The 14,633-nt window shown below is 49.5% G+C and overlaps 1 protein-coding gene across 1 annotated transcript in view; it reads left to right on the top strand.

Annotated features, from left to right (window-relative positions):
• The first annotated feature begins 9,380 nt into the window (after positions 1 to 9,380).
• ADAMTS18 (ADAM metallopeptidase with thrombospondin type 1 motif 18) overlaps positions 9,381 to 14,633 on the top strand; it is a 138,724-nt gene continuing 133,471 nt past the window's right edge. Inside the window, exons 1-3 of the mRNA XM_059382405.1 lie at positions 9,381 to 9,616; positions 9,724 to 9,811; positions 12,636 to 12,952. Of these exons, the coding sequence (XP_059238388.1) occupies positions 9,527 to 9,616; positions 9,724 to 9,811; positions 12,636 to 12,952 (495 nt within the window). The 5' untranslated portion in view covers positions 9,381 to 9,526. The remainder of the gene's footprint in view (positions 9,617 to 9,723; positions 9,812 to 12,635; positions 12,953 to 14,633) is intronic.

The following is a 14,633-nucleotide window of genomic DNA, read 5'->3' as shown; positions in this document are numbered from 1 at the left end:
CGCTCCATACCATGGTGGGACCTCAACTGGCCGCATATCCCATTCACCCGGAGCCAGCGGGCTCCCAGTGACTCGGAATCTTGGGATGAGGGGACCTGACCACTGAGCACCCAGGCTGAGAACATCAGCCAAGGTGGGGAATTGTATGGCTTCAACCCAGGGTGGGCATCGAGGCCCTTAGACTTAGAGCAACAAAATGCAGGAAGGGAAGGAGGAAAAGACCACGGTGTATTCCAGGGTGAGGGAAGAAATAACAATGGGCCGTGCTTGGGGGTGAAGGAAGGAGTGAAAACAGCGGAGCTTGTGCACAGGCAGGTGTGGGACCTGCTTGGTTGTGCAGTGCGTTCCACACAGGAGGCCCTAGAAGCAGGGTTCCCCAGGCGGGGCTGGCTGAAGGCGAAAGGGCCTGTCTCGGAGGTCTGGATCCGTTTTCTTCTGGGCAATGAGGACTCCACTCAGGGCCTTTCCCGACTGTCTGTGTCTCAGCCCTGTTCTCAGTACTAGAAACGGAGAGGGCAGAGATGGCCAGGGGTACTCTGCTCTCGGCAGCTGGGGGAGGCAGCTGTGGCTGGGGTGGGGCGGTGGCCTCTATAGCCCTTGTCTCCTGGAACTAACAGGCCCCCCACGGTCCCCCAACCAGGGTGATCTGGGAAGTCTGGCCAGGGTGCTGAGGGCCTGAACTAAGGCGATTGTGATGAGGGTATGAGGGGCTGAGCCTGTGGCATTTCTAAAGCCAGTTTGGTGATCAGCTGAGCCCCCATTCTCTCCACATCCCGGGGGGCTCCCAAACTTACCAGCTTGGGATTTGGGTCAGATGGCAGCCGCTGGAGAATAACTAATGGCATTTGTTTGGTGCCTTGTTGCGTTTAAGGTGACTCTGGCACATCCATTTAAATACATCCCATAAGTGGTTGGAAATGTGTGTCTAGAGCTTGGGACTGAGATACAGGCTGGAGTAAGAGCTTGGGAAGTCTCCAGCCATTCCGAGGGGGTCCGAGTACACAAGGGGAAGAGATGATCTAATCAGAGAAAAGAGAAGTGACAGGGATGCAAATCCGGGGAGCACCAATATTGAAGGGACCCCAAAAGGGGAGGGAAATAATTGATTAGTAAAAATTAAGAAAAAAAAAAAAAGCCAGTGTAATGACCTAGAAGCTGAGGAGGTGAATGCTTTTTGAGAAGGAAGCAGTGATTATTAGTTCAAATGCTGTAACTACTCTAAAAAGATAAACACTGCCAAGGGCTTTCCCTCTCTTAAGATTTTTTTTTTTTTTTTTTTTTTTAAAGATTTTATTTATTTTTTTGACAGAGAGAGATCACAAGAGTATGGGGAGGGAGGCAGAGAGAGAGAGAGAGGGAAGCAGGCTCCCCGCTGAGCAGGGAGCCCGATGTGGGACTCGATCTCAGGACTCTGAGATCATGACCTGAGCCGAAGGCAGCGGCTTAACCCACTGAGCCACCCAGGCGCCCTTTTTTTTTTTTTTTTTTTTTTTTTAATAGTTGTGAGTGAAGGAGCGAAGTCTGCATCTCTATGTTTCTGCTTATTTTGAAAGAGCTTTATTCTCATGCCACAATTATGAAATTATCCTTTGCGATCTGGCCACCTCGGGGACTATTCCAGGGGACTTGGGGCACAAGTGAGGGGTAATTCACTAAGGTTATGATGAATTTGCCTTCCACCGCAGAGCCCAGTCTTTTGAAGGGCTCCCTGACACCCAGGAAGGATGCTGATAAATGTAGGAAACGATAAAATTAGCGATTTTGAGGGGCACCTGGGTGGCTCAGTCAGGCCATTAAACTTCTGCCTTCGGCTCAGGTCATGATCCCAGGGTCCTGGGATCAATCGCCATATTGGGCTCCCTGCTCAGGGTGTCTGATTCTCCCTCTCCCTTCCCCCTCCCCACTGCTCCTGTGCTGACGCTTTCCCCCTCCACATATAAAAAAATTTTTTTTAAAGTCAGTGATTTAGGAACAGTAGCAGGACATAGCGGTAGGTGGGATGAATCTGCTTCTAGTCAATTTCCCAATTCAAGATAAGAAAAGGCCCAAGAGGGGATTGTATTCCAAGCTGGGAGCCCGGAATGGTTATGTCCTGCCTGGGGGCTGAATTGAAATGAAATCCACTAAGTCCTAGGCTTCTAAATCCTGTCCCAAAAGGTGCCATTAACCCAGAGGGGCATCTCTTATCCTAATTTGCGTAGCTTCCAACGTTTTGCCACTTTTATCTGCCTGCCTGTGCAGAAGGGAGCGCTTTTTTTCTTTTCTCTTTGTTTGTTTGATTTTTTTTTTAATTTATTGAGGTGTAATTGGCATTCAATGTTACATTACTTTCAGGTGTTAACATAGTGATTCAACATTTGTATATGTTGTGAAATGGTCAACGCAGAAAGTCTGTCATCTTACAAAGTTAGTATAATATTTCTGACTATAGACCTCATGCTGTACATGACAGGCCCCTGACTGTTTTATCACCAAAAGTTGGTACCTCTTAATCCTCTTCACCCATTTTACGCCCCTGTCCCCCCCATACCCTCACCCTGCTCTGTGGCAACCACCAATCTGTTTTTATGAGTCTGGGTTTGGTTTGGTGTTGTGTTTTAGATTGCACACATAAGTGAAATCTTACAGTATCTGGCTTTCTATCCAATTTCTTTCACTTTGCGTAACACCTTTAGGTCCATCCTTGTCGCAAATGGCAAGACCACATGCTTTCCTATGGCTGAGGGGTAGTCCCCTGTATATACACCACATCTGCCTCTGTTCATCTCTTGGTGAGCTTAAGTTGTTCCCATATTGTGGCCATTGTAATTAATGGTGCAGTGAACACGGAGCGTGTAAGTGTCCTTTGGATTTAGTGTTTTTGTTTTCCGTAGCCCAGCAGTGGAATTGCTGGGTCCTCTGGTAGCTCTATTAAAAAAAAAAAAAAAAAAATTAGGGACACTCCATACTGTTTTCCACCATTGCTGTTCCAGGGAACATCATTTTCTTAATGCACACATAGGCACTGTATCCAAGAGCTACAGCCTGGAATCGGATGGGAAATATTGGGGGTTCCGTCTGGGGAACATTTGGAGGACACTGTCTATGAGCAAGAGTTGACAGGCTCAGGAAGTGAGATGGCCACAGGAATAAGGATAAAGGAAGTTCGAAAAAAGGGAGAAGAACTAGGTTCTGCCTCAGACATTTTGTATATGTTACTCCCTTCAGCTCTTGTGAAAATAAAAATAGGTGAAGGAGGGATTATCTTCTCAGTGTGAAAAATGGTGATTGGGGCATCTGCGTAGCTCAGTGGGTTAAAGCCTCTGCCTTTGGCTCAGGTCAGGATCCCAGGGTCCTGGGATCGAGTCCCGCATTGGACTCTGCTCAGCAGGGAGCCTGCTTCCTCCTCTGTCTCTCTGCCTATCTCACTGCCTACTTGTGATCTCTGTCTGTCAAATAAATAAATAAAATCTTTTTAAAAAAATGGTGAGCACATTAAGACTTGGGTGTCCAAGTTCCCAGAGCAAAAAAGCACCAGGTCTACTTCTGCTGGAATTGATAGAAACCCAATTCAGATCAACTTAAAGGGAGAAAGAGAGTTGGAAAGAGATTTCTTAGCTTACATGGTAGTGATTTCAAGGATTAAAGGAGCGGCGACAAGAGTCTTGGCCTCTGACCAGAGGCTGTTTAATTCCCTCTTTCCTACCTGAGAAGTTTCATTTTTGCAGATCAGAGGGACGTCTGCTGACAAATCCAGGCTGTGACCACACACTGTGATGACTTCTCCCGAATGGTGTTCATAAACGCCAGTGAACCATTCTAACAGGTCATGCTTGAGTCCAGATCCCACCTCTTAGGCCAGTACTCTTGGCCCCTCCAAAAGTGCTATGACACGTTTGGGCAGGTCTAAATCACGTATTAAACCAGAAGGAGGGAGATGGAAATGTTTAGAAAGCAAATTAGTCTCTCCCACCCAAAAATCTAATCAAACAAGCAACAAATACTTCCTGCTTACCCCTACAGCAAGTCTTCAGCCCCACACCTGCCTTTTATGATTTCTACTATAATTTGATTCCTCCCCAAGTAGGGAGTAACTCAAAGGCATCCCAGAAGCTTTAAATCTTTTTGCCTCCGAAATAGTGCTGGCATTTTAGGGAAGGCTTAAGTACAGTGGGCCACAGTGTGCTGTTTGTAATACATTTAGTGACATCAGAAACGACCAGGTGTTGGTTAAAAGACAAATGCCGGGTCTCATCCCAGACCCGCTTAACTGGAATATTCACAGGGATGCCCAAGGGTGTGGTTCTGACAACTCCCCAGGAGATTTTGGTTCGCAGTAATACTTTCCAATCCTGGCCATCCACACTGAGTGAGGACGCACTGGCCTTAGAAAGGCGAGATTGGGGAATCACTGGGGCAGATGTCCAAGCCTGCGTGTGCCGAGATCCTGGCGGTGGGGAAGTAGGAGAGAAGAGGTCCCATAGACAACAGTTACTTCCTTTTCTTCGATGACCTGATTCTTTTCCCAGAGCTTTTGCAAAGTCTCTATTCCACTCTTCCCCTGTTCAGAGAGCTCAGAACTTGGCCTTGAGTCCAGTTGTGGAAATCAGTAGTCTAGTTCCAATACAGCCTCCTGGGTCTCGGGCAAACTACTTTTAATAGTAGGTCTTGGGAAAGCACTAAAAATAGAACAAGGGAGCCCCACGCATAGCCAGGGCGGGATCAACAGAGGCAAGTGGATCGGAGGAATCTCATCGCACAGATAAGTTAGGGCACGTGCAGGTTGTAAAGCAAAAATATCAAGGTCCATGTCCTGAGAGGTGCAATGAAAGACTGAAATGTAATGCTAGAGGGGAGGATAATAGTTGACAATTCCTAAATGGTGCTTGATGACAGTCTGTTTCTAAAGCTAGCTGTTAAGCTAAGAGTTTCTACTTCCTATGCTGTCACTGATAAATACAAAGCTTGCTACATGTCACTTGCTGGAGTTTCATTCTTTGTGTGGCACGCACCTTGCCTTTCAGGTTATCTCTAAAGAAAATGGAAAAAGTGGGGTGCCTGGTGGCTCAGTTGTTAAGTGTCTGCCTTTGGCTCAGGTCCTGATCCCAGAGTCCTGGGATTGAGCCCCACACCAGGCTCCCTGCTCAGCCGGGAGACTGCTTCTCCCTCCCACTTGGCCTGCTTGTGTTCCCTCTCTCGCTGTGTCTCTTTTTGTCAAAAAATAAATAAAATCTTAAAGAAGAAAATGGTAAAAGTTTGGACCTGCCCTTCTTTATTCTTCCTTGCTTTCTTCCTTCTTTCTTTTAGTTGGGGGGGCGGGCAGAGGGAGAGAGCGAGAATCTTAAGCAGGCTCCATGTCCAGCACAGAGCCCATCACGGGGTGTGATCGTGACCTGAGTAGAAATCAAGAGTCAGACACTTAACTGAGACACCCGGGTGACCCACAGATCTTTCTCTTGGGACGTGAAAATACCTTCTACAGGAAACTGTCAGAAATCTGTTGGGTAAAACCGGATGAACTACTCAGTGCAGCTTTGAAATGCCAGAGGACAGTGCCCTTCTGCTCTCTGCATGGGAAGGAGAGGAGAAGCCAAGGGGTTGGTCACGGCACAGAAAGTCAGTGGTGATGGGAGAAGAGTTAAGTGTTTGTACTTTGTGTGAAAGAGACACTTATATCTTCCTAAAGCAGAGACCAAGGGAAAAGTGGGTAAGTAAGAGGAATTGCCGTTGTTTCTTGTGCTGACTAGGAAGAGACACATGGCTCAGGTTTATTCTGTTGAGAAAAGGTGACACGTATGCCCATGCAGAAGGAAGAAAAACCAACATTCATATTCATCATTCATATTAAAGAAGGAAAAAAGGGAAAGTGTTTAACTACTTCAGAGTGAAACCCTATGATCTCTCTGTCTCGAACTTCCACACCATTTCCTTCCTTCTTCCAAATATTTATTGGCTGCCTGTGGGCCAGGCTCTGGGCTAAGTCTGACAGAATACATCATCACGGATTTTTTTTTTTTTCTTTTTCCCCTTAGGTGTATGCATTGAACCGAATGTGCCATGCCCCAAAACCCAATACCGGGGATGCTGGTATCTGGAGATGGGGTCTTTGAGAGGTGATTAGGCCATGTGATTGTATGAGTGCCCTTACAAAAGAGATGGAAGACCGCTCCCTTGCCCTTTCCACCATGTGAGGACACAGCAAAAGGAAGCAGGAAGCAGGCTCCCCCAGACATCAAATCTGCCAGCATCTTGATCTCGGACTTCCCAGCCTCCAGAACCATGAGAGACAAATGTTTATTTTATTTTTTTTTTAAGATTTCATTTATTTATTTGAGAGATGGCACAAGAGCAGGGAGGGGCAGAGGGAGAGAGAGAAGACTCCCCACTGAGCAGGGAGCCCAAAGACCCCAGACTCAATCCCAGGACCCCAAGATCATGAGCTGAGCGGAAGGCAGGTGCTTACCCCACTGAACCACCCAGGCGCCCCAGTGTTTGTTGTTAATGGCACCACTGCTGTGGTATTCCCTCATAGCACCCTGAAAAGACTGACACAGACGACTGTGAACTTCAGATATTCCTTATGGTGCCTTATATTTGTAGTTTTAAAATCAGTAAGATTTTCTTGTTAGTATTTATTTATTTATCTATTTATTTATTTATTTATTTGAGAGAGAGGAAGAGGGAGCAGGAGCAGGGGGAGGGGAGGCCGAGGGAGAAGCAGACTCTCCACTGAGCAGGGAGCCCTACACGAGGCTTGATCCCAGGCACCTGGAATCATGACCTGAGCCGAAGGCGGACACTCAACCAACTAAACCACCCAGGCACCCCCCAAGTCAGCTAAGATTTGTATTTCCAAATAACTTAGAGAGGAGCGCTATTTTGCACTTAGAGCTGGACCTTGCGCTCCTGACTCTCTGTCACCATCTAGAGGCAATTTGTACATATTGCAGGGCTAGTTCTGGGAATATTGAATAAGCACAGTCATGTCAGAGGTTAGTTATGGCTGGCTTTGGCGTGTTTATTTATTGGCCCTACAGAAGACAGTGGACCCAGTCATCCGCAAATGGATGGAAATGGAAGTTATGATCTCTCCAGCTGTAAGTACATGAGAAATGGGTCTCAGTTTCTGTACCAGACCATGAAGGGTGGGGATCTACAGAGTGCAAAAGTTTCCTAGGGTTTGGGAGGACAGCTGGAAAACCAATGCAGGAGAAGCCACTTACATCAGGTTCAAGAGGAGGCCTCCACTCTCGTGGTGTCCAGGTCTTTACTGAGACCACATAAAGCACAGAAGCCACCAGCATCAGGAGCTCCCTGCAGGTGCTGGCTACAAAAGCATATCTGCCCCCCCGTCCCATGAGATCTGCTGAATCAGGACTTCTATGGTGCACGGCCCAGGAATGTGCACAGTAAGCCTGCATCAAGGTGATATTGATGCACATTAAAATCTGATATCAGATGTATGAAGTGACAGAAATGCAGCGTATCCTCTGTTCTCACTTTTAAAGCCCACATATAAAGTGCTCAGGAAAATACAGTCAGCCCTTGAGCTATCTCTCTGATACCTCGTATCTATTCCCGTTTCACATTATAGAGCAGAGGCCACTAGAACTGAAACAGATTATGTTGGGAAGCCCTGCTGGTTTGTTCAACCTGGATTTCCTCACTGTGTGGCCTTTCCCAAAGGCATTCCCTAGCACGAGGGCTTTTCTTGGGCAGCCTGGGGTTCACCTTGTCGCTGCCGTGTCCAGGGAAACAGACTATGCGTACTGAGTTGTCCCTTGTCCTAAGCTGTGACCTGGACCTCATTTTAACCACCTCAGTACTCTTAGGACTGCAGCAGGGTCCACGTCCCATCCTGGTCCAGGATGCCTCATTATTCACCTTGACTCTAGTGAGTTTGCTTACTGATTCCCCTCTGGCCCGACCTTAGCAACTCTAGTCCTGATCCCCACAGATCAGAGACTGTATTAGAGATAATGCTGCCCTCCCCACCCCCCTCACGTCTGAAATCTAACAGACTCCTGCATGCTTCCCGCAGTCTACAAGGTCCTGGCGACTTGGCCCTCTGCTCTCTGCCTCTCCCCCTGTCCTGTAACTAGCTCACCAGGGCGAGCACTTTTCATGCGTGGAGACCTTCACTTCTGTTGTGCCCCCTCTGCTGACACACAAGACCTTGTTCCTCTCTTCTCTTGTAGAACTAGCATTCTCTTTGGTATTATTTGAAATGTCAGCTCAGAAGAGACAGCTGACCCACTCTTATCCCTACTCCTAGCTAAATTAGATAGAGCTGTTATTCTTTCTACTTTAGGAGCCTGTTCTGTTCCTTTCTAGTATTTCTGATCATCTGGGTTCTGGCATGTGAGAGCCTTTTACCCCCGGCCTAGACTATATTCCATTCATCGGTGCCCTCAGTCGTGATCCAAAGATCAAGTAAGTGTATCGAGTAGATGAAGTGAGCCGCACATTCATGGGGGTGGCAGCACGGTTATGGTGGTTCAGTTCTGGGAGTTGTAGTGTTTTGGGCCAGGACTCAGTCTTGAGAAGCTGGAGGCAGGGTCACAGGGAGAAGAAAGAGGAGAAGCGGCTAGGCCACCGCCATCGGGGCAGGCTGCGACCAGACTCAGGGTTCCAGCCTTCTGGGCTCCCCTAGATTTGCCAGAGCCCACGGTTTCGTTGGGTAGCTAGGCTCCCTTGAGCCCAGCTGAGCCTAGGTTCTTCGTCTTTCTCGAGGGGTTAATAACTCCCACCTTGCCATAATAGGGCCCGAGGTAAAGGAGACAAGGGGGCTGGGTAGCACCTGGTACTTGGGAGGCTTTGCGAACGCCGAATACGTGGGCTGTCTCGCCGGAAGACTTGTCCAAGAGAAGTCTGCACAGGCACCGGGAGGAGTCGCGCCGCTTACCTGAGCCTGCCCCCTCTCCGCTCAGCCCGTGGTGCGCTTCAATTACGTTCTCCAAGCCTGACCCAGGGCGCTCCCCACTCCCTCCCCTCCGCTCCCCCACCTCCCCTCCCCCTCCGCCTCCTCCCTCGGAGCGGGAGCCGGGGATCCCACGCCCTTGCACCAGCCCCGGGGGCTCGGACGGGCCCGGGAGCCGCTGGTCGCCAATCACCGTGCGGTGGAGAGGCGGGCGCTCGGCTCGGCGCGCCGGGGGAGCCAGCTGGCGCTGCTTTCCCCGGGAGCCTCAGACGCTCGCACAGACAGACGCACAGACTGGCGGGCAAGCGGGCGGGCAGGCACGGACAGAGTCCGCCGGCCGCCTGCGCTCGGAGGCGCGCGCCAGCCCGGGCCCGGGGAGCCCCCGTGGCCCCCCGGGAGCGGCAGGCAGGCAGCTCCGCGGGCCGGCGCCGGCAGAAGGGAGGGCGCGCGGGGCGGCCGCAGGCGGGGAGGCCCCGGCGCGCGCGGCCCGCGATGTGAGCGGCGGCGGCTCCCACCTGGCGCCGCACCTGGAGCGCCGCGCTCCGGGCCGCCGGGGAGAATGCGCGCGGCCAGTGCGCTCCGCCCGCCGCGTCCCGCCGCCCGCAGCCGCCGCGCCCGCACCTGACCATGGAGTGCGCCCTCCTGCTCGCGTGCGCCCTCCCCGCCGCCCGCTCGGGCCCGCCGTGGGGTCCGGCGGGGCTGGGGCGCGTGGCCAAGGCAGGTGCCCGCCGCGGGGGGCGCGGACAGCGGGGGGGGGGGCAGGGGGCGCCCGGCGCAAGCCCCGCCGCGCCTCCTCACGCGCGGTGTCCCCTTTTCTCTTGCAGGCGCTCCAGCTGTGCTGCCTCTGCTGTGCGTGGGTCGCCGCAGCCTTAGCCAGTGACAGCAGCGGCGGCGGCGGCGGATTAAACGTCGGTTCGTATTTGCTCCCACCCCTAGAAGGACCTTTCCAGGCGCTTGTCCCTTCTTTCCCCCCGAAAAGAGAGCAAAGTAGGAAGGCGCCTGCCACCGCCCTCCTCCCCAACCTGGCAGGTGTGCGCGCGTCCTGGAAGGGGCTCCTGTTTGGGGGCGGGGGATGGTGGGGATGCGGCAAGGGCTCTGAACTTATCAAAAGAATCAGTGCCTCAAGCTGTAAGTCCCATAAATGTGAAAGCAGTACTTTCCTTCGTTCACAGATGGCTTGTTTAAAGAAGAAAAAAAAAAAATCCTCACTGTGGTGAGAAATTAGGAAGTGGACGAGATGGTTGCTATCAAAAGGCACCTTCCTCATTCCTTTCCTCCTTTGGGAAAGCCTGCAGGAGCTACTTCTTGGTGGAAGATGAAAAAACTGTCAGCCCTCCCCTCCCCCTCCCCCCTCTTGCCTCCTCGCTTTTCGCTTTTCTGCCTGTTTGTGTTCCTGATCTTCCTTTGCTTTTCTGCTTCCCCTGCCCTTGTGTCACGAGTTCTCAAAAACTGCTTTGAGAGAGAGGAGAGCAGGTAGCTTGAGATCTTGGGGCCGTTATCTCTTCTGAGGTTCCCAACTGCGGGGGTCCCAGAACACCTTCCCGGTCTGTCATTTATTAACTTCTTGTTGGCACCCACCAGCTACAGGAGAGGAGCGGATCCAGGTATCTAGCAAGACCTTGATGTCCAACCCAGATTCTAGAATTTTTAGCTTTGCAGGGTTATCTGCCACTGCTGTGGGAGAGCAAGGCATACTGGGGAGACGGGGCATGGCAGAGTCGTGGAGTAAAGGCTGGGCAGATGTGGGTGAGTGAGGGGACAGGAGAGAGCCAGGAATGAACTCTTGAGAAATTCACTTTTGGTCCACCCAGACGGGCTGACGGCATTTTCTGAAACAACCCCTCATTGTTCCATGTATAGTTTCCGGACCGCATCTCTACTTAGTCCCCGGAGCTGACCGATTAGATCACTCCCCGCAGGAGGCCCTGCCTGCCTCTCTCTGTCCACGGCTGAGTATCACCATCCACCTGCTCATTCTCCCCTTGGAAACAAACCTGTAGCTGTGTCTTGGGCAGGGGTCTTGGTGGGCTGAGTGCGTGGAAGGCTGGCTGGAGAAGACTACCCCATGGCCTCCTACGTAGAAGCAGGCAGAGTTTTGGGCGGGTTTGGGCAAGGGTTTGAAACAACTTCTTGTACAGTCTAGAGCACACGCAGGCGGGGTTTTCACGCTTAGCTTTTAGTATGGTGGAGGAAGGAGGTAGTTTTTTGCTAAGAAAAAGTTGGATTTAACCAAGAGTCGCCTACCTGTAAAGCAACGTAGCAGATTTTTGAAAGAGAAATCGTCTATGGCGTGCTTAGTGGTTTTTTTTTTTCTTTTTTAAGGTTAAAAGAGGAGAAAAAGTTTTCCAGTTGTGTGTCAGTTAGATAGTATTTCTCGTTAAAGGACTCAAGGAGAAAATGGGAGAGGCAAGATATAAAGTCCATTGTGAGACTGGGAATTGCTCAAGCAATAAGGGTCACCCATGGTCCATACAGAAGAAAACAGCTGAAGTTATGATCCTGTTGGGATTCTTACCCCCCCCCCCCCAACGTAGGTTCAGTTAGAATATCCCACATCGATTCCTATTAGCTACAGGGCTTCTGTTCATTCCTGAGCTTTTCTTATTTGGTTGTTGACTATTTGGGGAAAAGGGAAATTCCTCTTTCTTTTTCTCCTCCAGTAACCAAGGACCCAAGTGACTCAAACATGCCTCTTAGTTATTTGGAATCTTTCTAAACACTTTCCAAATTAGTTTCCCATTCTGTGCCTAGAAAGTGGAAACGCAGAGTGTGTCTGAACACGCAGAAGGCATGCTCCAAATCATTTTGTGATGATACTTTTTAGTTTCCACGTTTTGCGATAGAAAACAGTGTGCATGCTTCAATTTTCCAGCAGCAAAGTGTTTTTTTTTTTTTTAAGCTCCTCCCCTTTAGAACAAGCAGCAATTAGTGCTGTTCTCGAGAGCAAGGGGGAAAGTATTTTGAAACATGCCTTTCCAGGTGTCCCCTGACTGACACTCCCCCACCAACATGTCTGAGCAATCTTAAACATCAGACACTATAGGAAAGTTCTGACAATTTTGAGGCATTTTTATGCATCCACTGTATTTTATGTCTACAGCGAAATGGGATTGTCCCTGTAAAAGCTCGGAGTGAAATGTTCAGAGCTGTACAGATGCTGGGGTTTTATTATCACTTATAGTTAATATCGGAAATATGAAGCTGCCGGTAGGTGCTCATTATCTGAGATGATTTCAAGTTATTCAGCACTGTCACCATTTGAAATTTAAACTCAGCCTCCCCAAATGCTCCCAATTCAGTTTAAACAGGAAGATGTTAATCTCCTCGGGGGAAAAAAAAATTGTTCTTTTCTCTCCTTTTGTGGTCTTACACTTATTTTCTCCACCACCCCCCCAATCACTTTTTATGTGTGGATGGCTCTGACTCATGTACTCAGTCCATCTGTCTCCGTGCAGACCCTGAGACAGAGTTGTGGCATTTTCCGCCAGCATTCTTGACATTCACGAAGCCTGTGCTTGACTTTTCATTTCTGTAGGAATTACCATCACAGAGCTCATTTGCACAGGCCACAGCTCCTGTCGTCCTGAGCCTCTCTAAATTGTCGTCGATCTAGGTGCGTGGCGATGGGAACAAAGCCACCTTTGAGCTGCGCGTTTGCTCTCTGCCAGCCTGTTGCAGGGGGACCCTTTGGCGCTGTGGGTTCTGGGTGCTGACAGCGAAACCTTTCCCATTGCAGATTACGTCTTTGTCACGCCGGTAGAAGTGGACTCGGGCGGGTCATATATTTCACACGACATTTTGCACAACGGCAGGAGAAAGCGATCAGCGCAGAGTGCCAGCAGCTCCCTGCATTACCAATTTTCAGCATTTGGACAGGAACTACATTTAGAACTTAAGCCCTCGGCGATTTTGAGCAGTCACTTTATTGTCCAGGTACTTGGAAAAGATGGTGCTTCAGAGACGCGGGAACCCGCAGTGCGGCGATGTTTCTATCAGGGATTTATCAGAAATGACAGCTCCTCTTCCGTCGCTGTTTCTACGTGTGCCGGCTTGGTAAGTACCCCACACTTGAGGGCGACTCCCTTGTTCGTGGGTTTTGTGTAACTTGAATGAACAGATGTCTGCAATATTAAGCGTTCTTCCAGCCAACTCGACACATTCACACTGTCAGCTTTGATACTTATAATATTCTCAATTGAATTAATCTAATCTGCTCCCAGAAAAAGAAAATAGAATAGAACTTTAATTACCATTTAGAACATTCTTTTGATGTTTAATGGTCTGGGCCTCTTTATTCTCCATGTTTGAGACGCTCCCCAAGGAAATTAATTTGATGGATGCCATTCGCTTTGTAAAAGTCTTGGGAGACCCAGGCATTATATAAATCTAACGAGCTGCTTGCCTGTACATTGCTTTGAAATGGGAAAACTGTATTTCAATGCAAAATTGTGTTTGGCCGCCCCATGAAGCCCAACCTTCACCGTGGAAGGGAAGCCTTTTGTTTTCTTTTAACTAATCTGTTTGTGTCCTGCACACATAAGGCATCCTTTTAGAGTGTGATGTGGTATGCCTGAGGGCTGGTGGGCTTGAGCGTGGCATCCGGGGTGCAGGGCACTTTAAGTGTTCCTTCCTCTCGGTGGAATCCTCAACAGTGGAGCTCCAGGCCAAGGGTATTGGTGTAAAGGATGCTTGTCTCGGTTCAGTGAAATCTGTGAGGCTGTAAACGGGGTTCTGGGTTCATTGCAATTGATGAGCGTCTTGAACAGACGTCGAAGTGTCTGTCTGTTGACACCCCCCCCCCCCCCCGCCCCATGGTCCTGTTTCTGGCACGGCTGGAAGAAGGAAAGCGTGAGAGAGCCCATTTGAGGATGTAGTTGGTAATGACTTGGTACATGAGGACACAGACCAAGAGGGGCTGGTGGCTGGTGTAGGTTCCTGGGAATGAAAACTCCCACGTCCTTCACTAGTCAAGACTTTATTATTTAACGGCCTGAAATTTAGCTCACACCTTTTGTCACAGAGTTCTGATAGTCTTTGGTGTAATCTTTGAATTACAGGGCAAAGCAAAGATTTAAGAAGTCTCAACTAAGCTTGATCCATTTAGACGATCAGTATGACTCACTGATGACCTGTATGTTCTGACTTGGTTTTGTTTGACTTGGTTGTGGTTGTGATGAGTCTCCCACTCGTTTCTGGGCATTTCTCCCGCTCTCCCGTCTGTTCCAGTACCCTAGCACCTTCAGGGGGTTGGGCATCTCACCACAGTGGCTTGGACTAGCCCAGTCCACGTAACACAGTGGTTGAGAGCAGTCTGTTCTGGGCCATTGCACCCCAGCACTCACTAGTAGAACCCAGGGCCAGTTATTAACCTCTGTGTGTCTTAGCGTCTTTATCTCTAAAATGGGAATAATAAAGGGGTTTACATCACAGGGTTGTGGGGATTAAGTGACTTCTTCCAGGGAAATGCTTCCATGGAAAACAGCAGTTTCTGGCAGGGAATAATAGCCCTGTCTATTCTAGTTCCAGCAACAGTTAGCCACTTGATATTGATTTCTCTTGGGATGCCACTCTCTGCCAATGATCACTTGCCTCATATTAATAGATTTCAGGTGATTTCTCCTAAAGAGGAGATTCACATAGAGCAAATGATCCCAGAACACCTAGGAATGGGGCAAATTACAATTTTCCATCTGCCTGTGTATAAGGCCGACGTGAATTAGAATCATGAAATTCA

This window comes from Mustela nigripes, chromosome 17 (genome assembly GCF_022355385.1).
Source record: "Mustela nigripes isolate SB6536 chromosome 17, MUSNIG.SB6536, whole genome shotgun sequence".
NCBI lineage: Eukaryota > Metazoa > Chordata > Mammalia > Carnivora > Mustelidae > Mustela > Mustela nigripes.
Note: the sequence above shows the minus strand (reverse complement) of the source record. Positions and strands in the feature narration are given on the sequence as shown.